Genomic DNA, 24,534 nt, shown 5'->3' with positions numbered 1-24,534 from the left:
TCAAGAAGAATCTTCCCTTCTCATTCAGCTGATTTGATTTATTTTTTATTGTTGTTATATACTTTTAACATTTATTCATTTTTGAGAGACCGAGAGTGAGAGTGAGCAGGGGAGGGGCAGAGAGAGAGGGAGACACAGAATCCAAAGCAAGCTCCAGGCTCTGAGCTGTTAGCACAGAGCCTCACACGGGACTTGAACTCACAAACTGCAAGTTCATTACATGAGCTGAAATCGAGTGCTCAACCAACTGAACCACCCAAACGCTCGTCATTCAGCTGACTTCAGAGAGCTAAGCACGTGTTTCACAGTTAAGCTCCTTTAAAAAAGGATAATTTTGAATCCTCCCAAAGAGGATGTTACTACAGAGCAGTGGTGATCTTCTTTTGTGGATATATTCAGTGACGTGTGAAATGGCAGACAAGTAGAGTGAAACACTAAAATCTCAGGGCCCAGTGACTGTCAGCACACTCCTTGATGTACAATATTTTTTGGGGATTTAGAGTTGCAGCGTTGTAGGATTGTAAAGCTGGAAATGCAGTAGAGTGATTTTGCAGAAGACAGAACTGAGATCTAGAGAGAGACGGTCTAAGACACTAAAGGGAATTGAGACAAAGCCTGGACAGAGCCTATCCCCCAAGTCATGTCACAGGCAGGACTCGATGCCACTATTTCCCATGTCTACTTCCTGGAAATAGATCCCTCTTTTGTAGACTGTATTGCTAGTTTGTTTTTTCAGTTGTTTACTCATTAAAAATAAAATGCTGAACAAAACCAGATATGATCATTGTCTTCCTAGGTCTTAGAGTGCACATGGCACATAATTCATATAATCACAGAATGAAATCTATACTTGTGAGTGTTCAAGGGCCAATAAATAAGACTGTAGGTTGGGGAGATTTGATCTCTCTGGAGTTGTGAATAGCTTTGCCTGTAGAAGTAATCACTGAAGTAAGTTCTAAGGGTTAAGCTGGCATTAGGTTGCTGGATTTAACAAATAAAAATATAGAACATCCAGTGTTGAGTTTTATCTGGCAACCGTACTTGGAGTTGGATTTGGATTGTGTTGGTAGTGGTTTTAATGATGAGCTGACTGAATCTTGAGATTTTTACGTGATTAAAAAGCCGGACTTGGCAATGCATCAGTTATCGTTAGAAGGAGGTAGAAGATGAGGAGGTGGAGTAGTCTTCCTAGAATGACTCCTAGTTGCTGCCTTATATAACTGGATAGATGCTGGTACATCTGCCATGATGAGAAACTTTGGAAAAGGCCAGGGTTGTTGGTGGGGCTAGGGGCTGCATGATGAAACTTTCCGTGCCTCACCAGCTCTAATGCTGAGAACTGCGTTTACACCAACAGAGTAGAGGCCTCTCCTGTCTATATAAGGAACCCAGCCGTCATCCCTCACAAAGCACGGAAGTGATTAGTGGGGCTCATAATTGATCTCTGCTTTGCAACTTGAACCAACTTCGTATTCTGTCACGAGCTAGATTTGACCTCATGGGCAAGGAAAACAGGAATAAAGGTGTCTTTCCCCTTTGGCTCAACTTCCTAACTGCGGCAGTGAACTAATTTATTTGATAGGGTGCTTGTGATAAATCCGTGGCACCATCTCCCATTGCCTTGCTTTTCTTCCTTTTTATTTTTTCTTGTTGACATTTTCGCTCAGCAAGACGGGTTGCTGCCTGAGCGAGCCCTTGGGACTTCTCTGGGAGAGAGTTTACAAGGGATGAACGATGCAATGGGGGAGGTCCCAAACATCCCTGTTTTACAAATGCCTCTGGGTAGAAGAGACTGCTGATACCCTCTGAGCCTTGCAAAGGTTTTCCCTCAGCACGCAAGTGCAGCCAGGGTGACATTTCAGAGTGGAGTTATGGTCGCATATTTCTGCATGTTAATTAGCAAGAGGGATGTCAGCATTCAATAATGTTATTGTTGTGCTTCCTAGAAGGTCTACCAAAAAAGCAGCTGCCAAGGGTATACTTTTTTGGGGACGCAGAGATAAAGCAGGGGTGAAGAGAGTTCTTGTTTGTCATTGAGGAAAACGAAACCATCTGGAGTCCTGTTCATTGGCAGGCCTCGGAAGCCGTCTGTTAGGATAAGCTCTGTTGGCAAACGGCACCACGGAATGTTCTCTGTTGATAATGAAAGTAACCAAAGGGAATCTGTGCTGCAATTGGCCATTCTGCTGCATGTGAAGATGAAGAGGCCGGTGCCAGGGTAGTTTTGCTTAATTCCTTGCTTAGAGATTCCCAGAGATCCCTGGGGCTGAGAGCATAGATGCTGGGGGCAGACAAATGTGCATTAGAATGCCAGTCATCATTACACATTGTATGAGTCTCATCTTCATCTGCAAATGGGAATATTGATGTCCTTTTTTCCCCCCATAGGATTATTAATAAGGATTAGAGTAAGTAAGTGTATGGGTAATGACAGGATAGGTGCACCATAAAGGTGACTTTTGATTAATGTCCTTTAAATATACATTTTGATAACAGTACCCTCTCCTACACATTAGGGCTTCTGTCAGCCCGTAACATTAGGTGCAATTTAAGACTGGTAGGGTTCATTACATGCTGACCTTGTACCAGGCACAATGGTGACTACTTGGTACATGGTATCTAATTTGAACTTCAAAAAAACTGTTAGAACTGTTCTTATCTTTATACCACGAGAACTGAGACTGGAAAGAGAGGTCCCTTACCTTGCTCGGGGTCACAGAGCTCTTAGATTACGCTCTTTGGTCTTAGAGTCAAAGCCAAATGGCAGGGGTAAGAACAAACATCTAATTATAAGACGTTGGCTTATTGTTCGGTGGGTACAAATCCTGGTTTTGTGGGGCGGAGCAGGTAGGAAAGGGAAGAATAAAAAGAAGGTGCTGGGTGGTTTATAAATGATACCATCTTGTGCTGAGCAAGCAAGTGGAAGGTGAGGTGTGGATCTGAGGTCATTGAGGGGTAATTGACGGACCGAGAAGAAACTACGTGAGTCATGCTATTAAAAACCAGATCTGCAGTAGAGGTATGGAGGAGCGTCCTGGGCTGGAATTCAAGTGTGCTGTCTCTGCTTGGTGATTTGCTCAGTCTCAAAGAATTCCTAACCACCATGTGTGCTGGGCACTGCCTTCGGCCTGGAGAAGCAGTGATGCCCAGAAGGAGATGTCATTCCTGCTCTCATGGTGCTTGTGCTGCAGAGGTGAGCCACCTGGGTGGCTCAGTTGGGCATCCGACTTCGACTCAGGTCATGATCTCGCTGCTCATGGGCTCATGCCCATCTTTGGGTTCTGTGCTGACACCTCAGAGCCTGGAGCCTGCTTTGGATTCTGTGTCTCCCTCTCTCTCTTTACCCCTCCCCTGCTCACACTCTGTCTCTATCTCTCAAAAATAAACAAACATTAAAAAATTGTTTTAAATAATAATAAAAAAATGTGGTGGGGGCACCTTGGTGCTGCAGTTAGTTAAGCATCCGACTGTTGATTTCAGCTCAGGTCATGATCTCAGGTTTCATGAGTTCAAGCCCTGCATTGGGCCCCATGCTGACAGTGCAGAGCCTGCTTCAGATCCTCTGTCCCCCCTCTCTCTCTGTACCTCCCTTGCTCACTCTCTCACAAAAGTAAACACAAATGAAAGAAAAAAAGATATTGATTAAGTAGACCATCTGATAATTACAACAAAGGCCATTGAGAAAGACAGGTACCTGGTTCCCTGAGGATACTTAAGGGTAGCTTTGATAGAATTGGTGAGGTCAGAGATACAGTCTCTGGGGACAAGTGGGTGGTAATGGCATGACCTTGAGGCCAGGCAAAGACAGATATGTTGAACGTCTGTGGCCTTATGTGCTATATGCACATCTCTGCTTTATACATAAAAAGAATAATAAGGCTTTTTACCTCACTGCACCCCAAAGAATCCAGCCTTTTTTGTTTCCTTGGGGGTGATATTGCCTCACTGAAAATATATACTATAAATTCCGAGCCGTTGGTAGTCACTACCATCTCATTCTGCTGCTTATTTTCTTTTTTTTTTAAGTTTATTTTTTAAGGTTTTTTTTAAGGTTTTTTATTTATTTATGAGAGAGAGATAGCACAAGCAGGGGAGGGTCAGAGAGAGAGAAAGATACAGAATCCGAAACAGGCTCCAGGCTCTGAGCTGTCAGCACAGAGCCCGATACGGGGCTCGAACCCACTAACCGTGAGATCATGACCTGAGCCAAAGTCGGACGCTCAACCAACTGAGCCACCCAGGCGCCCCCATTTTGCTTATTTTCAAAACCACGTCCTGTGTGAAGAGGACAGACAAGTGTCTCATGCCCCCCCACACCCCCATACAGAATTTTAAACTGGGGGACAAAGAACCTGAATGCTGTTTTCCCTGGACCAGCCAGTCACTCTAAGGCAGGCATTTCTGCTGCTCTTGGCCCCTGCATTCCTCATCTACTGCAGAGAAATGACTTTGTCTGACCTGATTACCTCTGCTCTGTACACCAAGGCTGGATCCGTGTCCCCTGAGTACTCATTAGAAGTTTGCGATCTCGGACCCCACGCTGATCCACTCAATCAGAAAGAATCTCCACGCAGTAGAACTTTGCTGTTGGCACGGTGTTTAAGAAAAGTGATGTGTACTATACAGAACATCTGTGAAGATCGTGTCTTAGTCAAATTTTTACATCTTATTTCTAGTGTCTAGCACAGTGCCTGGCCCAAAACAAACAGACAAATAAAGAAACAGACTCCCCGTAAGGAAATGAATGAATGAATAGTAAATTCGTACAAAGTGAGGCACGGTATAGATTTGATTCATTCTGACTTAAAACTCAGGATTATGGTCCCCCTTAAATATTTTATAAAGCTCTAAAAATTGATTTGCAGTCCCCATGAATTTTTAAATGCATATCAGAAAATATTTTTCTTTGGCGTGATCCTGGCCAAAGAGTGTGCCTGTTAATTAAGCCCAGCAGTGGCTTCTATCTTCCCTTGCCCTCTCCTCCCTCCCCAGTCACCATCCCTGTTAAGTTTTATCGTAGAGCCAATTCCAAAAATAGCAGTAGAAACACACGCATTCCCCCTCGAGAGGGAACCTGGCCACCTCAGGAGGCACGTGTTGGCTGATGGGACGGCACGAGAGTCAGGCTTGTTTCTCCTAGACACCGTGCAGCATGCCAAGTGATAACCCAAACTAATTTTTCTATCATTTATAATTCCTCAGATTATTTTTATTTAATACCATGAAGCGGTCCATGTATTCCTCACAGGGAGTCTCTTGTGTGTACTCTCTGTAAGTTGGTGCTTCTACTGTGGCTAGGTTTGGCCTGATGATGACCAGCGTGGAATCTTGATAAGGCAGAGAGTTTGCCAGAAGGGGAGAGTTGTGAGGGCAATGCCCAGGGACCAGGCAGCTAGATTTGCAGAGTGAAGAGGGTGGGTGGAGGCAGTGGAGCCGGTGGTGACTGGCCAGCGGCGAGTGCTCCACCTTCCCTGCCTATCCTTGTGTGTGGAGACAACATGGCGTTATAGCATCACCCCAGACACCCACAGTCCAGGGACCAAAACCACATTCACCCAGAGTCAAATCACTAAGACCAGTCTGTGAGTTATTGAGGCTGGTTTTTTTTAATGTTTATTTATTTTGAGAGAGAGAGAGCAAGGAAGGAGCAGAGGGAGGGGGAGAGAGAGAGAGAGAGAGAGAATCCCAAACAGCCCCCAGACTATCAGAGCAGAGCCTGATGCAGGGATTGAACCCACCGACTGTTAGATCACGACCTAAGCAGAAAGGAAGAGTCAGATGCTTAACTGGCTGAGCCACCCAAGTGCCCCAAGGCTGTTTTGAAGTTTTAGGTTTTCTTCCATCCCTCCTGAGTCCAGGCTAGCTTCGCATGGCAGCAGCCTTGACTAGGGCCAAGATGTTCGTCCAGCAAGGGCAGGAACACACCAAGGACAGGAGTACAACTTCTCTCCAGAAACCCTTAATGCAGCAAGTGTGCTCCAGGTGACTTGGCTTTGGACACCCACTTGCCATCACCATTGCCTGGAAGAGGTGGAATCCAAGGAACCAGAGTTTATATTTGTCAAGCAGCCCTTCTCAGTATATCCAGATTTGTATCAGAAACATTCCATTTTTTGGACACCTGGGTGGTTTAGTTGGTTAAGCGTCTGACTTCAGCTGAGGTCATGATCTTCAAGTCTGTGAGTTCAAGCCCCCCATCAGGCTCTGTGCTGACAGCTCAGAGCCTGGAGCCTGCTTTGGATTCTGTGTCTCCCTCTCTGTCTGCCTTTTTCTCACTCATGCTCGGTCTCTCTCTGTCTCAAAAATGAATAAACATTTAAAAAAAAAAAAAGAAACATTCCATTTTTCACAGCACCTGGCTGGCTCAGTCAGTAGAGCCTGTGACTCTTGATCTCAGGGTTGTAAATTCAAGCCCCGCGTAGGGTGTAGAGATTATTTAAAAATGATAAAATCTTTTTTTAAATAAGAAAAGAAACATTCCATTTTTATGTTAGTGACTAGTTCAAATTAGTTTTTAAAATACATGGGGGAAAACATATCTGTGAAGGAAAAGTTGAACCCTGTGTAATTAGAAAACCACTAAATAGGGGCACCTGGGTGGCTTAGTCGGTTAAGCGTCCGACTTTCACTTAGGTCATGATCTCGCGGTTCGTGGGTTCGAGCCCCGCATCGGGCTCTGTGCTGACTGCCAGCTCAGAGCCTGGAGCCTGTTTTGGAGTCTGTGTCTCCCTCTCTCTCTGACCCTTCCCGGCTCACGCTGTCTCTCTCTCTCCCAGAAATAAATAAAAATATTTAAACAAAAAACACTAAATATAAGCTTTTCTATTAAGTTTGTAATCAACAAGGAAAATTAATGCTGGAGAGACTTGACTAATGACACCATCTCCCATTTATAACCTGTTATAGTTTATTTTTTTTAATTTTTATTAATTTTTTTTATTTATTTCTGAGAGGGAGAGAGAGAGAGACAGCATGAACAGGGGAGGATCAGAGAGAGAGGGAGACACAGAATCTGAAGCAGGCTCCAGGCTCTGAGCTAGCTGTCAGCACAGAGCCTGATGCGCGGGGCTCGAACCCACAAACCGTGAGATCATGACCTGAGCCAAAGCCAAACGCTTAACCAACTGAGCCACCCAGGCGTCCCTAACCTGTTATAGTTTATAGGGTACCTTCCAGAAAGTTAAATAATTTGATCGTCACAATCATCCTGTGAGGTCACTAGGCCTGGGGTTGTCATTTCTGTCTCCTAGAGGAAGTATTAGACTGAGTGGAAAAAACTTGCCCATGGTTATTTGGTCATTGGCAGGTTGAGTTGGTTATAGTACTCTCTTACCATGTTCCAAACACTTCTGATACATTGCTCATTAATCATGTCAACTTGGTGGAATGAGCTCATTTTAAAGAGGAGAAACCGACTATCAACATGTGAGTTAAAGACTTTTAATGGACCATCTTATTTTATCCTCAAAACAGGTGCTCTAGGTAGAAACTAGGTATTCTTAGAATGCTAATTTTACAGAAGGGGACAAAGAGGGTTTGGTTCTTTTTATTTATTTATATTTTTATGGTTGAACATCTAGGATCACAGAGTCAGTTAGCGGTAAAGCAAGGATTTGAAGCCCAGACTTTCTCTTTACCACTTTGGTGGGCTGAGTCCTCTTCACACTTACACCTCAGACTCACCTGAATGAGATGGCTGACACTTTGTCTTCTACAACAGCAACTGTGCGTGGTTCAGTGTATTAATATGTACTTTTTTGCGTCCAGTCTTAAATTAATTTCCAGAAATAGGAAATAACTATGAACAAGTGGATTGTCTTGGGCAGTTAATAGTTGATTTGAAATCTGCTAATCATTTAATTTAAGTAAGACTCTGCCCTGGGAAACTGAGGAAAATCCACACATATTTGTCAAATTTAGGTAGAACTTTTCTTTTCCAAACATGTATTTTTGTCATTAACTGAGGATGTCTAAGTTTTCATTGATTTTTTTTTTTTTTTTAAGTGAAACAGCTTCCTGAATATTGATTTGGTTTCACGGCACTGGAAGCAAATGATAATGTTTGTAAAATTATAATTATAAAATTATGAATAAGGGGACCCATCCCTTGGTCACATCTTTCAGTGGAAGAGTCTTATATACATGTTGGTCTTTGACTTCTAGCTCAAACATGCATGTGATGCTTAGTGTTATAGTGATCAGAAGGAATTAGAATTAAATTCAGTAGAGCTTTGTGTCTATTTTTTTGTTCCCTGTGAAGATAATTTTTTAAATAGTGAGCTGTTTTACTTACCTACCTCATTAACCGCCTTGAGGTTGGGAAAAAGTTAACACCGAGTCTCCTTTCAACTTCAATAAGTGTGGGAGGCCCTTTGCTGTGACCTCTGTAGAAATGCAAGAGGGGCCTTGGTTCATTCATGTGCTTCATCCTTGCACATGCGTTAGCCTTTAATAACAGACATGGGAGTGACGTTCTTCAAGTTGGTTATATTCAGTTTCTGTACCTCTAAGTTGGAAACCTTACAAGTTTTTTGAATAAATCAATACCATCGTCTTCCATGAAAGAACTATAATGACTGAGTTGAGTACAAGCCTCCAGAATGTGCTTTTTAGGTTTCTCTCTAGTATCCTTCAAACTCCAACATGGTGCCCACTAGTCTATGGCACCTTTTAACTGGTGTGTTGAGAGTTCCCTGCTGACACACACTCTCACCCCACTGTCAAAGATAGTGGGTGTGTATATTCACATGTGCGGTGGTTCAAAAAGTATTTTAAAGAAATAATATTAATAAAAAAAAGTTTTTTTAATTTTTTTGAGTCTTTTTTTATTTCTGAGAGAAAGAGAGAGAGAGACAGCTGAGCAGGGAAGGGTCAGAGAGAGAGGGAGACACAGAGTCTGAAGACAGGCTCCAGGCTCTGTGCTGTCATCACAGGGCCCGAACCCACAAACCGTGAGATCATGACCTGAGCCAAAGTCGGATGCTCAACCAACTGAGCCTCCCAAGTGTCCCTAAAAAAGAAAGTTTAATTATAAAATAAGGCTCAATGGAAGCTACTTCTTGAGTATCCATGTATCTCATGCAGAACAGTGTATCACTGTCTCCTTTTGCTTTTGTGTGTTTGTAATAGAATGTATATTTTATGTAATTATGTATGGAAGTTAGACAGTGGGTGAGTCCTTGGGAAGCAACAGTGTATACACGATTTGTTATTATTTATGAATTCTACTTTGCCAGGCATAGAATTATAAACATTGCGGAGGATTTATTGAAGCACTCACTGTAATTCATCTTCCTGGTCTTCCTGTAAAAGATGTGAGATGGCGAAGGAATTAGTGGCATTCTAATGCTGATGTTTTTTATCATGTAGTCACTGCATATTATTGATTAGAAGCTGTATTTTTCAAACTTTAGCTATTCATGAATCACCTTTATGATTTTGTCATAACATAATATCTATTACTTGTTTTAAATATTCTTTAAAATAACTTGTTTTTAACTTCAGTTTTCAAAAGGAATCACTGCCACTATTATTTATTCAGTTAATTAATTTTTATTATATATAGCTGCCTTTTTTTGAGTTTATGTATTTTTGAGAGACAGGGGGTGGGTAGAGGAGGGACATAAAGAAGGGGAGAGAAAGAATCCCACGCAGGCTCCACACTGTTAGTACAGAGCCCGATGCGGGGCTTGAACCCCTAAACCATGAGATCATGACCTGAACCGGAACTAAGAGTCAGAAGGTTAAACAACTGAGCCACCAAGCTAGCTTTTTAAACTTAAAGTTGATTTTTAAAAGTATTGCTTTTTCACTTCATTTTAAAAGTCATCTTTATATTACTAACATAGCTTGGGAGCTAGATTGTTTTTTTTTTTTTCCTTAGTCCACATTAAAAAAATATACACACTTACTAAAATAAAAAATAATAGGAGCTCCTGGGTAGCTCAGTCAGTTAAGCATCCGACTTCAGCTCAGGTCATGATCTCATGGTTCGTGGATTCAAGTCCTGTGTCAGGCTCTGTGCTGACAGCTCAGAGCCTGGAGCCTGTTTCGGATTCTGTGTCTCCCTCTCTCTCTGACCCTCCCCTGCTCATGCTGTCTCTCTCTCAGAAATAAATTTTAAAAAACATTTGAAAAATTAAAATAAAAAAATAAAAGTTAAAAATCCACCCAGATACTGCTCAAAATCACTGAGCCAAACTTTGGGGGGAAAGTGGCTAAAAGCGAAATGGACAGTTAGTAAAAGAGCCGCCATCGTGCCTTCATTGACACAGTTTTCTGTTCGAACTTGGCAAGAGTTGGCTTCCACCCCACATGGCCCTGAGAGTCAAGGCTGCCATTCAGTTAAAGAAGCGCCACGTGGTATTCACCGTCCTCCTTTTTAAATAATGCCCTGGTTCCCTTAAGGAGTCTCCTTATGTCTCCTTATTAAGGGAAGGTGACCTTGACTTTGTAGGCCTGTAAGGGGGGTGGTGGCAATAATGAATTTTTTTTATTTTCTGTGAGTCCAGCTCTAAATTGGATTCAGCATTTTGCTGGTGCATATGTGTAAAAAGGTGACCGATTGAACTTCAAGTGTAATGAGGATGAAGGTTTGCTATTCAGTACAGCCGCCTTTGTTTTTAGCCCTAGTAGTAGGTTCTTTGCAACTAAACAATGCAACTTTCCTCCTGGCTTCTGAAATCACCATGTCTAGCTGGGGAGGAATGACATCTTTTGTAACCTATTCTAGAAATGAAATACACTTTGTTCTGGCTTTCTATTTAAAAAAAAAAAAAATTTTTTTTTTAATGTGCCGAGAGATTTGGATGTGAAGTCTTGAAAAAAACAAAGTATTCTTTCTAAAACATGCAAATGTGTCTCTCCATCACCTAGGAAACTATTATGGGACACCCAAACCTCCTAGCCAGCCAGTCAGTGGGAAAGTGATCACGACGGATGCCTTGCAAAACCTTCAGTCTGGCTCCAAGCAGTCGACCCCAAAGCGAACCAAGTCCTACAATGATATGCAAAATGCTGGCATAGTCCACACGGAGAATGAGGAAGAGGATGACGTTCCTGAAATGAACAGTAGCTTTACAGGTAAACACCAAACGACCTTCCCCCTCAACGGACTTGGGGGAAGAGGCAGTGGGAGGCTTTTGCAGATAGTGATGTGAAGGTGTCTATTCTCAAGAAGAATTCAGAAGGGCTGATGAAATTCTATCTCTGACTATGCAAGGTTTGGAAAAGAGGTGGTCTTTTCCTTGGTCTATTTTTCGTGCTTCTTTGCAAGACTATTTTAACCTCACCCAAATATCTTAAAAGGGCTAGAAGGAAATGTTTGTAGAAGGGAGTCAAGAATATTCAGCGTTATTTCCTTCTCTTCAAAATGATAGGTCTTAAGAATATTTTTATTTTGTTCATTTATTGCTTGGTCTTGACACTATTCCATAATTATGACTGATTGCTTATAAAGAGAAATAAGATAATTTGTTTATCAGTTTAATATTCATTGATGTTGATGGAAGGCTAATAGCATCCTTTTATCTCATACCTTTGTAAGTACAGATCCCAGTGGAATTCTATAATGTATTCAGTTACCTTATGCCAGTTTTTCTGTCTGCCTCAAAATGGAGAAAGATGGAAAAATAGTAAATACCTGATTGTGTCTTGCTTATGCATTCTATATTAGATAACATACATCACTCATTGCATTATACATTTGTATATATATTCAAGGCTATGTACCCCCAAGGTTAGATATACTGTATTTTAGGAGGGGATCTTCAAGGACAAGGCCTCTGGGTAAGACTGTACGGGTTGGGTAATACACAGTTCCTGGGGGCACCAATCACAGACACTATGGTGTATATTTCTCGGGTTAGTGTAGTGACCCAGAATGGATCACAAATGTTTTTTGCATTATGGAGGTTTGACCTTATACAGTAACTCAAGATGTAGCAACTACACAAGACGCAAGTCATTCCAGTTTATAATATTGTGACTTTGAAGAACACCTTGGTTCTTCTGTTCTTTCTATACTTAACTTCTTCAGTATTTTTGTAGCTATGGGGCAGCAGTCTTTTTGCAGCATATGAGATAGTCCTCTCTCTTGATGACCTTTCTTTTGTTTTTAATTTTTTAATGTTTATTTTTCAGAGAGAGTGAGATACAGAGTGTGAGCAGAGGAGGGACAGAGAGAGGGGGAGACACAGAATCCAAAGCAGTCTCCAGGTTCTGAGCCTGACACGGGGCTTGAACTCACAAACCAGGAGATCATGACCTGAGCCGAAGTCAGATGCTCACCCGACTGAGCCACCCAGGCGCCCTTCTTGGTGACCTTTTTTGACATGACCACACTGCAGTCATTACTTGATTAGACTCCTTTCTAATAATGGAGAAACTAATTAAACTCCATGTTTTCCTCCTGTTTTAGCAAATCTATTAGAATATTTAAGAAGATGTTTGTATTTGTTGAATGCACTCTACAGTCTGTATAGGCCTCTTCTGAAGTTTTCTCGTTCATTAAGCTCAGAAGCCGAAAATTCTTCAAAATTAACACGATTTTTGGTGGCTTTACTGTCACATCAGTAACCCAATCCTTCTACAAGGAGCATTAGATAAGAAAGAGACCTAATTTATTATCCTGGCTTCTTGGTTGTCAGTAGTTGTGTTATTATGAACATAATATCTAACTTTTCTCATCTGTAAAATGGCTAAGGTTAAATCATATCTAAGTTCCCACTTCCAGCTCTAAGAATTTGATTCCACAAAAATTTTCATTTTCCAATTAGAGTGGATTAGGCCAGGGGCTGACCTACAATTGTTACAGCTAGGAGAAACTTAACATCTTTTACATATGCATTTATTGAAATCAGTTCATTTCATTCACTTGGAACTAGCTGATTCATGTTTAGTAGTCCTTGCAGATATGAAAGCCAATTTTGAAAAAAGGTTAATACTTCTTTTTAAAAGTAGCTAACAATATAATGTCTTGATCTTTTAACAAATAAGGATAGCACATCATGAAGTAACCCGAAACATAGTTCCAGACACAGAAACAAGACCTGGGGATTGACATGCAGTGAAACACTTCTGCCACGTGGAAGACAGCCCCCAAGAAACACATGTGCCCTTGTTTCTCCTCTTATTTATTAAGTAATTTCTTGGTATAAAGCAAGAACCAAGGAGGAATTGTTGGCATTTGGTTTTAATGCACTTCCTAACTACTGTAAATCTTTGTCTCTGGAAAACATGCCTCAGTAATTATGACCCCATTAAATCCTCGCTTGAAATCCTGGCATCAACGAAAAACTTTTGGGCCCAGGTCATCATTGCTGTAATCAGTCTGATCATTCATTCTGCGAGCACACACACAAAAGCCAGTGACACCTTAATATCTTCTGCAGTTTCCTATCCTAACGCCAAGAAAGCTGATGGAACGCAGAGAGAAATGATGTTCAGATATACATGTGATGGGCGTCCTTGGTATGTTGAGTAAATGCCTCTTCACTTACCAAGCTACAACTGTGACAGCTGACAACCTGTCATACCCTAACTCATATAAATTCTTTCAAATAATTGACACTACTCAGTCTATGATATGTGTATCAAACTAGCTGTGTCAAAGCATTTTGCTCTCTGAACCACTTTAACTAGCAATCCACCAGCCACTTAGAGCATAGAGTGACAGTAACATAATGGGGTCTTGGCTCCTGGTTGTGAGAGTTATGATAAAGGAATGAGTGTCATATCCAAATATGGAAACACTATGGAGCTATTAAAAATATTTCCCGGGATATTTTTAATTAATATGCTGTTGTTACTATCTTAGCAGATTTCTGCTTTGCAGCTTTTGAAAGAGGCACACAATGTCCAAAGCACATGCCTAAATGATATTGGGAATGTCTGCAGGCAAAAGCAGGAGATCCATGGTCAGAAGCATCCTGGGAAGGTGGCCATGATCCCTTTCCACTGTCAGTGACTGAGGCAAGAGCTGAGCCATGAACAATCATCCCAGATACTCCCCGCAGAATTGACTGTTGAACACAAAGCAATAGGCCATTCTCTTGGCAACAAACTGGACCCAAACCATGGACCTAAAAGAGCCGCTGATAAAGAATACTCTGTGTGCTTCGTGAAGGTAGAGTGAGACTGCTGAGCCAAGTGCACACATTTATACAAATAAAAAAAAAAAAAAGCATTTGTATAAGTACTTTGTTTCCTACAGGTTGGACAATATGTAACAAGCCATCACAACTAAAAAGTAGCTGGTTCGTCCATTAACTCCTCTAAGAGACATCAGGATGTTATTTAATTGTGTTTCAAAGCCTTTTTTTCTCCCAACAGCTCCCCTACTATTGAACATGAGGTTGCTGATGCTACTTTTCTATTAGTAGGCAATGATAAAACATTGCATTGGCCTGTCAAGAGATAATATTGCTCTAAGAGCTAATGTTTCTCCATTGTTACATGGCAGGCATTTTGCGAAGCTCTTTACACATATGCTAGAGAGGTCTAATAGCTTGTCCAGGTTCACAAAACTGGTGAGTGTCAAAGCTGTCATTTCAAGCCCAAAGCCAACTCCAGAACCTACTAGCTCATCCAGTGTGCTATTTGTGTTTTAAATCAAGTTTATTAGTTTTGTATGCAGTCAAGGATGCACGTAATCTAAAAGTACATATAATGTAACATAGGCCCCGAAAGTGTGTTTTTGACATGAGCTTATATTCTCAAAGTCAACCTTCAAAAGCCCCCAAGTATGTGTATGTGTATCTTAAAGTTTGGAAGCCTCCTATTTATTCTGAATGAAAAAGTTATCAATGTTGTTTATGGTTTACAAGTCCTTTTCACATGTATCTAATAAACCACCTGGAAAATCTTGAGAGATAAGCCACATAGGTATTACTTCCCCCTTTTGTAGATGAGGTCACAAAGGAATGGGGCATGTGCCCTCACTAGACAGTGGGAGAGCCAGGCTTCCTCACTGCCCATCCAGTCTGTGTTCCAGCAATCCCTTCCACCTATCCTGTTTGGATCTGTTGGCAATGCTCCTAAATGTTCGGTGAATCAACTGAAAGATTTTCTGAAACCAGAGCACATGTCAAGGTCAAAGCCATGATTAACAATTTAAATCTGTACTTTGTGCCAGCCTCTCATTTTTGGACTTTCCATTTTCTTTGAGAGAATGAGATTGTTCAAGGTTCTGTTGAACTGGATAGAAGACACAGAAAGCCAAACACATCAGGTTGCTCACTTTAATTATCTGTAGCTTTGTTTTTGTTCATCAATTAGATGGGAAGAATCCTTTGACAGTGTATGCACATCTGAAGTCATCATGATGTACACTTTAAATATCTTATGATTTTATTTGTCAGTTATACCTCAGTGGAGCTCAAAAATCCTTTTAATAAAAATTGTCTGTGGCTTTTTGTATGTCAGTCATACCTCAGTCAAGCATTTGTTTAAAGAAGACATAGATGATATATAAAATGAAAAATATTTAGGTAACTTAAAATCAGGTTTAACTGCTAGAGGAATTTTAATTTTTCTTTAGGAAATTACAGTTATGTAGATATTTTGCCCATGAGCTAATATTCCCCTCCCATAGATAAGGTTTTGGAACACTAGCAGAACTTTTTTTTTTTTTTTTTTTTTTTTTACATAAGTTAGTGTTTAACTGAATCCTTTAATATTTATGATCCACCTAATTCCACTACCCTGTTACATCCAGCTTCTATTAAAATGGGTTAATTAAAATTCTTAAATAAAATTATTGAATGTCATCCATTGTCCTAGGACTTCTCTAGCCCTTAAGTACCATGTTACAAGGTGACAACTGACTGTGGACATTTGCGTTTCCAATAGCAGGTCCCAGTCCAGAGCACCCGGTGGGTCCGCACTGAGTGCCAGGCCCTTTGGCAGGCATTTTACATATATCCCCAGTCCTTCAATTCTTGTGGCACATGCGTTTTGTTTTCATTTTACAGATGAGGAAACAGATGCTCAGAAAGGTAGTCTGTCTGTTCTGAAGTTACACAGCTAGAAACCGGCAAACCCTGTGATTTGGGCCCACATCCATCCCGTGGGCCCGATCTGACCTGAAGTTAGAGGTTAATGGTGATAACTTTGATGAAGAAACGAAAATGATAGCAGCTGACAAATGTTAACTGAATCCTCCACACTGTCCTGGCTGCTTTCCTAAATTCATGCAAGCCTCCCTACAACCCACCAAGTTTGGTACCATTATCCGTATTCTATAGATGAGGAAACCAAGGCATATAGAGGTTAAGTGTGTTGCCCAAATTAGTAAAAGGTGAGGCCAGGACTCAAAGTTAGGCAGTCTGGCTCCTAAGTCAGTGCCTGTAATCAGTATTTCTCTCTCTTCTCTTAATCTTTTTTTTTTTTTGGCATGTGTCATATTGCTTTATTATTTTTTTAAAGAATTGTGATTCAAGTATCTGGAGTGTTTTGCTAAAAAATACTCCTACCTTCTCTTAAAACAGATCTGGAGGGGCGCCTGGGTGACTCAGTTGGTTAAGCATCCAGCTTTAGCTCAGGTCATGATCTCGCGGTTTGTGAGTTTGAGCCCCGCGTCAGACTCTGTGCTGACAGCTCAGAGCCTGGAGCCTGCTTCAGATTCTGTGTCTCCCTCTCTCTCTGCCCCTCCCCCACTTGTGCACGTGCTCTCTTTCTGTCTCTCTCTCTCTCTCTCCCCCTCTCTCAAAAATAAACAAACATTAAAAAAAAAAATCAGGAAACAGTCTACTCTTCCTCAGGACACTAATGACGTGGCACAGGGAGTTCCTTGCCCCAATCACAAAGGCTGTCCCCTCCACAATGCTCTATCTAGACATACCATTTGTGCCTTTGGCTGGCACTGCAGACATAGGAGTTTGGACTCTGGCCCATCGGCAACAGGACAGAACCCCTCCCAGAAGGTACAAGTCCTAGTTATTCTTCTGAGAGCTCTTGATCTCTGTCCTCCAAGTATGATTCTTTTCCCTAAATCTCCATCACTGGGTGCTTTAAAAATGCACATTTGGAACCTTCCCCCAAATCCGTCCTCTATAGTAGAGAGTCAGAATCTACACTTCGTCTCCCCAGGTGACTGTTAGGTACACCTACACGTAGGAAGTGTACATTCTAAAAATACCAGAAATGAATATATGTTGGCTCCTAGAGATGTAAGGTGGCTATTAAATCTTGCCAGGTTTTGGATTTATTTTATGTTGATTAATAATTCCAAAATGTTTCTTCCCTGTTGGCCGAGTTTCCTTTTTTTCTCCTTACAAATTCTAGTTGTTTTATTAGCCTGTGCTCATGGATATAAATTATAAAGCCAACCCAAATTGACTTAAGCAAGAATTGAGGGGATCAAGTGACTGAAGAGGCCAGGAATGCATGGCATCAGTGGCTCAGTCTGGAGTATTAGGCAACTTGCTTTCATTTCTGCTTTCCTCTACGTAGACTTAATTCTAAGGCAGGTCTTGCCAGCCCATGTCAAGATGGCCACCAGCACCTACAGCATGAGGATCTGTCAGCTTAGTAATTTCAGCATCAAGAAGATAATTTCAGCAAATGCTTGTGTGCCTAATGTTCATTTGTTCTCTTTGGATCACGCACCCGATCCATTCAGAAAGGCAAGAATGATATGGGTGTGACCTGGGCATACCACATGAGCAAGGGGTGGTTTTCAGTCAGTCCCCACCTGGACCATAAGGACCGTGGTCAGACAGATTTTGAAAGGGACATCTGAGAGTTGGTTCTAGACAAAGAGGGGAGAGAGGCAGTACAGGGAAAGACCACAGGCATCCTCCTCAGTGGTGGCAGATTTTTGATGGAAGTCATTGTTTAATGGGCTCCATGTGTCCTCCGTCCAACTTCTGAATTAGCTTCATTCTCATGTGGATCATTGGGAGCAAGTCATGAGAGAAAGATTTGAAAACAGCCTTTCATTATTCCTCGGTCTGCTTTCAGAAATCAGAAGTGTCTATGGAAGAATTACTGTGGGAGATAGAAAATAACCACAACTCCTGAATATTATGTTTCAAAGCCCCATGGAGACTGATGTTTAATACCCTCATAAAAATTCAGCTAGAATGTCAGCAGTGCCATTTGTGTATACTTTGGTGACATCACCTCTTGATGTTTCTAGTTAATAAGAATGCAAGGAGGTTCATGTACCTCAAGTCTTCCTTTAAGGCCCAACTCAAATTAGTCCACCCACATGGTACTGTTCTGGGGGTAGCTGTCGTGGTTTTCACAAGAACATTCCCTTACTTTTCCAAAAGAGGCTCGAATCTGACTCACTGGTATAGCTGTGTCTTTGCTCTAAAGTTTTATATACTTTCCAGCCTGCTGTGCCAGTCTTTGATCTTTGCCACTGTCTCCTAAAAGTGTTTTCAGTAACTGTTACAAAAATGGAGAATGATGCCACTATGTCTTCTTCCTGTCCACGGCCCTCTGAGTCATGAAACCAAATGTACCTAGGAGTGAGATTGTGGCTCAGACTGTGTTTTGATGGCCTTATTGGTGTATAAGAGACCTTAGTGTTTTAGTCATGAATTTGTTTCTTCTTTGGCATTTCCAAGATTTTGAGCAGTGCTATTTGAGCATGTCTTTCTCTTCTTTCTTTTTAAGTATAATAAATGTGGTCTGTCATTTTGATGTTTTCTATTAAAAGAACTCCCATCTAAATAAAACAATAGAGTTGATGGCCAGCAATTAGGAAAGAGTGAGAGCTTTTAAGAATATAGAAGCAGACATGGGGCGCCTGGGTGGCTCAGTTGGTTAAGCATCAGACATGGGCTCAGGTCATGATCTCACAGTTCATGCGTTTGAGCCCTGCGGCAGGCTCTGTGCTGACAGCTAGCTCAGAGCCTGGAGCCTGTTTCAGATTCTGTATCTCCCTCTCTTTCTGACCCTCCCCGACCTTCCTCTGCTCTCTCTCTCTCAGAAATAAATTTTTAAAAAAACATTAAAAAAAAAAAGAATATAGAGGCAGACAGTAGTGAACTCCTTGGTTTGGGGTATGATTGATGAATTCTCTCTCTGTCTCTCTGTCTCCCCCTCCCCATGCCTTTAACAGCCGATTCTGGTGACCAAGAAGAGCACACTCTCCAAGAAACAGCCCTCCCACCTGTGAATAGTAGTATCGTCGCTGCTCCCATCACGGACGCTTCTCAGAAGTTCCCTCAATACCTACCTCTTTGCGCGGAGGATAATCTAGGTCCTCTACCCGAGAACTGGGAGATGGCATACACCGAAAATGGAGAAGTCTATTTTATAGAGTAAAGTATACCATTCCTCTTCTGTAAAGCTGTCCCTTCCTGTCATCTCTCTTCCTTCTCACTCCCTAGTGGCTGCAGTTGTAAATTACACATGAAAGGACTGATCTCGTGCCAATGGTATTCTTTCATACAATTTAACTGGCGTTGTGCAAAAAAGCAATTAGCACAGCGTCCCAATCATTGAGTCTGAGGATCTCGAAGAAGCATAGGATAATAATTTCCCTAAAGGGTGAAATAACCACATTTTGGTGTATATATAAATAATTAGGGCATAATGTACATAATGTGTAAAGAATATACGGAGCCATTAAGAAGAAATAAGTCCTTTGCTTACTTTTTAAAAATTGGGTTGCTAGGGCTTTGGTTTTTTTTTTTTTTTTTTCAGTTGCATTTTAAGAGTTCTTCATTCATTTTGAATGCAATTCCTTTAGCACATGTGTGGTTTGTGAACATTTTCTCCAAGTCTGGCTTTTCTTTTCATTGTCCTGTCTTTTGAAGATCTCTACGTTCTTAATTTTGAGGAAGTCTAATTTTTTGATGTTTTTCTTTGGCCGGCTGTGCTTTTAGTGTGCCAACTGAGAAATTTTTGCCTAAATCAATGTTATAAAGCTGTCATTTTCTGCTATCTTTTAGAAGTTTTACTGCTTACATTTTACATGTAGGTGTATGATCCATTCTAAGGTGAATTTTTTTTTACATGGTACAAGTACGTGGATTGAAGTTTGAGAACATGGTGGTCTCCCCCCACCCCTACCCTGTAGTCTCATGTTCCACGGTTTTAGTTACTCATGGTAACCTGTGTTCTGGAAACAGATGATCCTCCTGACACACTGTCAGAAGGCCACTAGTGGCCTCATGCTACATCACAGTGCTTACGGCATTCTCCTCATTTCATCTCCTCACATAGGCATTGTATCATCTCACAGCATCACAGGAAGAAGAGTGGGTGCAGTACAGTAAGGGACCTTGAGAGAGACAGGCCACGTTCACATACATTTTATTATAGAATATCGTTATAATTGTTCTTTTTAATTATTAGCTATTGTTAATTTCTTACTGTGCCTAATTTAATAAATTAAACCTCATCATGGGTATGTATTTATAGGAGAAAACAGTATATTTAGGAGTTGGTGCTACAGATCTACACTTTTAGTCACCCACTGGAGATCTTACAACTTAGCTCTTGTGGAGAAGGGGAATTGCTGTACAGAGATGTGAAAAATCTTTTAAAATTATAAAACTTACATATACTTGTGTGTGTGTGTGTTTGCACATATATATTATCAAAGGTTAAACATGTAATAAGTAGGTTACTACAAAAGGAAAAAGACACATACAATGAACTTATTCTAAAAATCTAAGGTAATACAATTTTTTTCTCCAATAATAACTTTTTTTAAATTTTTTTAAATGTTTTTTATTTATTTCTAGGAGAGAGAGAGAGACAGTGTGAGCAGGGGAGGGTCAGAAAGAGAGTCACAGACTCTGAAACAGGCTCCAGGCTCTGAGCTGGCAGTCAGCACAGAGCGTGACGCAGGGCTCGAACCCATGAACCGCGAGATCATGACCTAAGCGAAAGTCGGACGCTTAACTGACTAAACCACCTAGGCGCCCCATAATCAACTTTTTTTAAATTTGTTTTTTTAAAAATGTTGTAATGTATGTTTTTATTTTTGAGAGAGAGACAAAGTGTGAGTGGATGAAGGGCAGAGAAGGAGGGAGACACAGAATCCAAAGCAGGCTCCAGGCTCTGAGCTGTCACACAGAGCCTGAAGTGGGGCTCAAACTCACAAACCGTGAGATCATGACTTGAGCCAAAGTCAGATGCATAACTGACTGAGTCACTCAGGGACCCCATTAAATTTGTTCGTTAGTGTTTATTTGTTTATTTTGAGAGAGAGAGCATGAGGAAGGGAGAGGCAGAAAGAGAGAGAACCCCAAGCAGGCTCCATGTGATCAGCTCAGAGCCTGACACAGGGCTTGATCTCATACCCCATGAGATCATGACCTGAGTCGAAATCAAGAGTCATATACTTAACCAACTGAGCCACCCATGTGCTTCAATAACAGTCCATTTTTGCAGTGCTACACTTCGGCTCTATTATTAAGATTCTCTGTTAAGATTTACCATGGTTTTATGTACCACTAAAAAAGAAAAACAAAATGGCCACTTAAGTGATAAAATAAATAAAAAGAATAAGTAGATCTGTTATATTCAAATTGAAGGTCTGCCATTCACAGAACAATAGCAAACTGAAACTGACAAAGAATGAAATGAGAGAAGACACAAATTACTAGCATTAGGAAGCAAACAGGGAATCAACGCAAACCCTGAAGACATTAAAAGGTAATCAGAGAAGCAGCCAACAAACCTACACACATAAATTTGACAACTTAGATAAAATGGACTAATTTCGTGAAAAGCATGAGCTACCACAACTCCTCTATTTGGAATAGATAATTTAAATACCTCTGTAACAATGAAGGAAATGAATTTGTCGTTTAGAAACTCGTAAAAAAGAAATCTCCAGGCCCAGATGGTTTCACTGGAGAACTGCTCAAAGAATTAAATTTCTACAGTCTCTTCCTGAAAATAGAGTAGAGGAACACTTACCAACTATGTGTATGAAACTAGTGTTACCTTGTTACCAAAAACCAACAAAGACAATCTAAGAAGAAAGAAAACTAGAGAGCAGTATCACATGAATATAGAAATAAAAATCTGTACCAAAATATTAGCAAATTATATTCCATAACAGAGAAAAAAAAATTTTATACCATGATCAAGTGGGAATTATCCCAAGGATATAAGACTGGTTGATATTTGGAAAATTCATAAATATAATCTACCATATTAAGATACTAAGGAACCACATGATCGTATTTATCGATGCAGTCAAAGTCTTTGGCAAAATACAGCACTCATTCATGATAAAAGTTCTCAGAAAAATAAGAATAAGGAGAACGTAGTTGGCCTGATAAAGAATATATACAAAAAACCTACAGCTAACATGGTACTTGGTGGTAAAAGACAAGAAAATGCTTAGCATGATTAGGAACAAGCCAAGGATACTAGCTCGCACCACTCTTTATCAACATGATTTTGGAAGTTCTAGCCAGAATAAGTCAGGAAAAGGAAATAAAAGGCCTGTACTTTGAAAAAGAAGGAATAAAACTATCCTCTATGCAGATCACATGACTATACACAAGAAACGTACAAAATCACAAGAAATGTAAAAGTTCTAGAGTAAGTAAGTTCAGCAGGATCATAAGATAAAAGGCATACAGATATTATTATACTTATGAACACATGGACATCAAAATTCAGAATAAAATACAGTTCACATTTTCTTCCCAAAGAAACCTTACTTAAGCATAAATCCAACAAAATATGTATAGGATGTTATATGCTGCAAACTACAAAATGTTGCTGAAAGAAATCAAAGAAAGTCTAAATAAATGGAGAGATGCCCTCTATCCATGAACTGAAAAACCTACTTGTATAGTAAAGATGTCCACTCTCCCCAAGTGGATATGCAAGTTTAATGCAAATCCTGTCAAAATCTCAATGAGGGTTTTTGCTACTATAGACATAGCTGTCAGCACAGAGCCCCATGCGGAGCTTGAATCCACGAACCGTGAGATCATGACCTGAGCCAAAGTCAGAAGCTTAACCGACTGAGCCACCCAGGCGCCCCTAGACAAGTTTATTTTAAAATTTATACAGAGGGGCACCTGGGTGGCTCAGTCAGTTAAGCGTCTGACTTCGGATTAGGTCGTGATCTCGTGGTTCTGAGAATGAGCCCAACATCAAACTCTATTCTGTCAGCCTAGAGCCTGCTTCTAATCCTCTGTGTCCCCCTCTCTCTTTGCCACCCCCCTTCTCAAAAATAAAAATAAAACACTAAAAATAAATAAATAAAATTTATATAGAAAGGCAAAGGAGCCAGAAGAGCTGGAATAGTTTTTAAAGAGAAGAATAAATTTGGAGTAATTAGTTTGTCCATTATCAAGACTTATTATATAGCCACAGTAACAAAGGCTGTGTGGTGTTGGTGAAGAAATGGGCACATAGATCAATGAAACCCAGAGACAGACCCACAAATATAAGTGATTTTCAGCAGAGATGCCAAAGCAATTCACTGCAGGGAAGATAGCCTTTTCAAGGAAGTGCTATTGGAGCAAATGGTTATCCAGAGGTAAGTAAATTAACCTCAACCACAGCCCCATAATTTATACAAAGAAATTATTTCACAACAGCTCATCACAGACTTAAGTGTAAAACATAAGGCAATAAAAGTTTTCAGGAAAAGAAATTTTCTTCTGAGTTCTAGTTCCAGGCAAGGAGTCCTTAGACTCGACATCAAGAACATGAACCCCAAACAGAATTACTGATAAATACAACATCATCAAATAAAAAAACATTTGCTTTACAAAAGACCCCGATAAGATGAAAAGGCAAACCACAGAGTGGGAGAAAACATTTGCAAACCCCATATCTGAAAATGGACTAATACCTAGAGTATATAAAGAGCTCTCCAAACTCTGTAGTAACATTAAAAAATAATCCGTGAGAAAATGCGCTGTAGACGTTTCACTGAAGAGGATATACAGATGGCAAATAAGCACGCGGAAAAATGTTCACCATCGTTAGCCACAGGGAAATCCAAATTAAAACCAGAAAGAGATCATTGCATGCCTATTAGGATGGCTGAAATTGAAAAAAAAATTGTTGTAACAGTAAATGATGGCAGAGATGCAGAGAAACTAGATCGTTGCTGGTGACCATGTAAAATAGTAAGGCATTCTAGAAAGCAGTTGGACAGTTTCTTTTTTTTTAAATCCTCGATAAGTTTTTATTTTATTTTTATAAGTATTTATATTCTAGTTCCACATGTAGTGTAATATTGGTTTTAGGAGTAGAATTTAGTGATACATCACTTAATAATTACACCCAGTGCTCATCACAAGTGCCCTACTTAATGCTCAGCACCCATTTAGCATATGCCCCTCCCACCTTTCCTCCTGCAACCCTCCATTTGTTCTCTGTACTTAGGAATGTCTTATGGTGTGCCTCCCTCTATTTTCCTCCTTTCTGTATGTTCATCTGTTTTGTTTCTTAAATTCCAGCTATGAGTGAAATCATGTGGTATTTGTCTTTCTCTGACTGACTTATTTCGCTTAGCCGAATACCCTCTAGTCCCATCCACAGCATTGCAAATGGCAAGATTTCATGTCTTTTGATGGCTGAGTAATATTC

The 24,534-nt window shown here is 40.6% G+C and overlaps 1 protein-coding gene across 8 annotated transcripts in view; it reads left to right on the top strand.

Moving 5' to 3' along the window:
* The window catches only part of MAGI1 (membrane associated guanylate kinase, WW and PDZ domain containing 1), a 632,528-nt gene that overhangs the window by 505,681 nt on the left and 102,313 nt on the right, over positions 1-24,534 (top strand). For all 8 annotated transcript variants that reach the window (XM_039240070.1, XM_039240064.1, XM_039240069.1 and 5 more), the window contains exons 4-5: positions 10,876-11,082; positions 19,073-19,274. In XM_039240070.1, the coding sequence (XP_039096001.1) occupies positions 10,876-11,082; positions 19,073-19,274 (409 nt within the window). The remainder of the gene's footprint in view (positions 1-10,875; positions 11,083-19,072; positions 19,275-24,534) is intronic.

Source organism: Hyaena hyaena, unplaced genomic scaffold (assembly GCF_003009895.1).
Source record: "Hyaena hyaena isolate Hyena2069 unplaced genomic scaffold, ASM300989v1 scaffold_167, whole genome shotgun sequence".
NCBI classification, from domain to species: domain Eukaryota; kingdom Metazoa; phylum Chordata; class Mammalia; order Carnivora; family Hyaenidae; genus Hyaena; species Hyaena hyaena.
The sequence above is the reverse complement of the archived record's forward strand: the minus strand, read 5'-3'. Positions and strand labels throughout refer to the sequence as shown.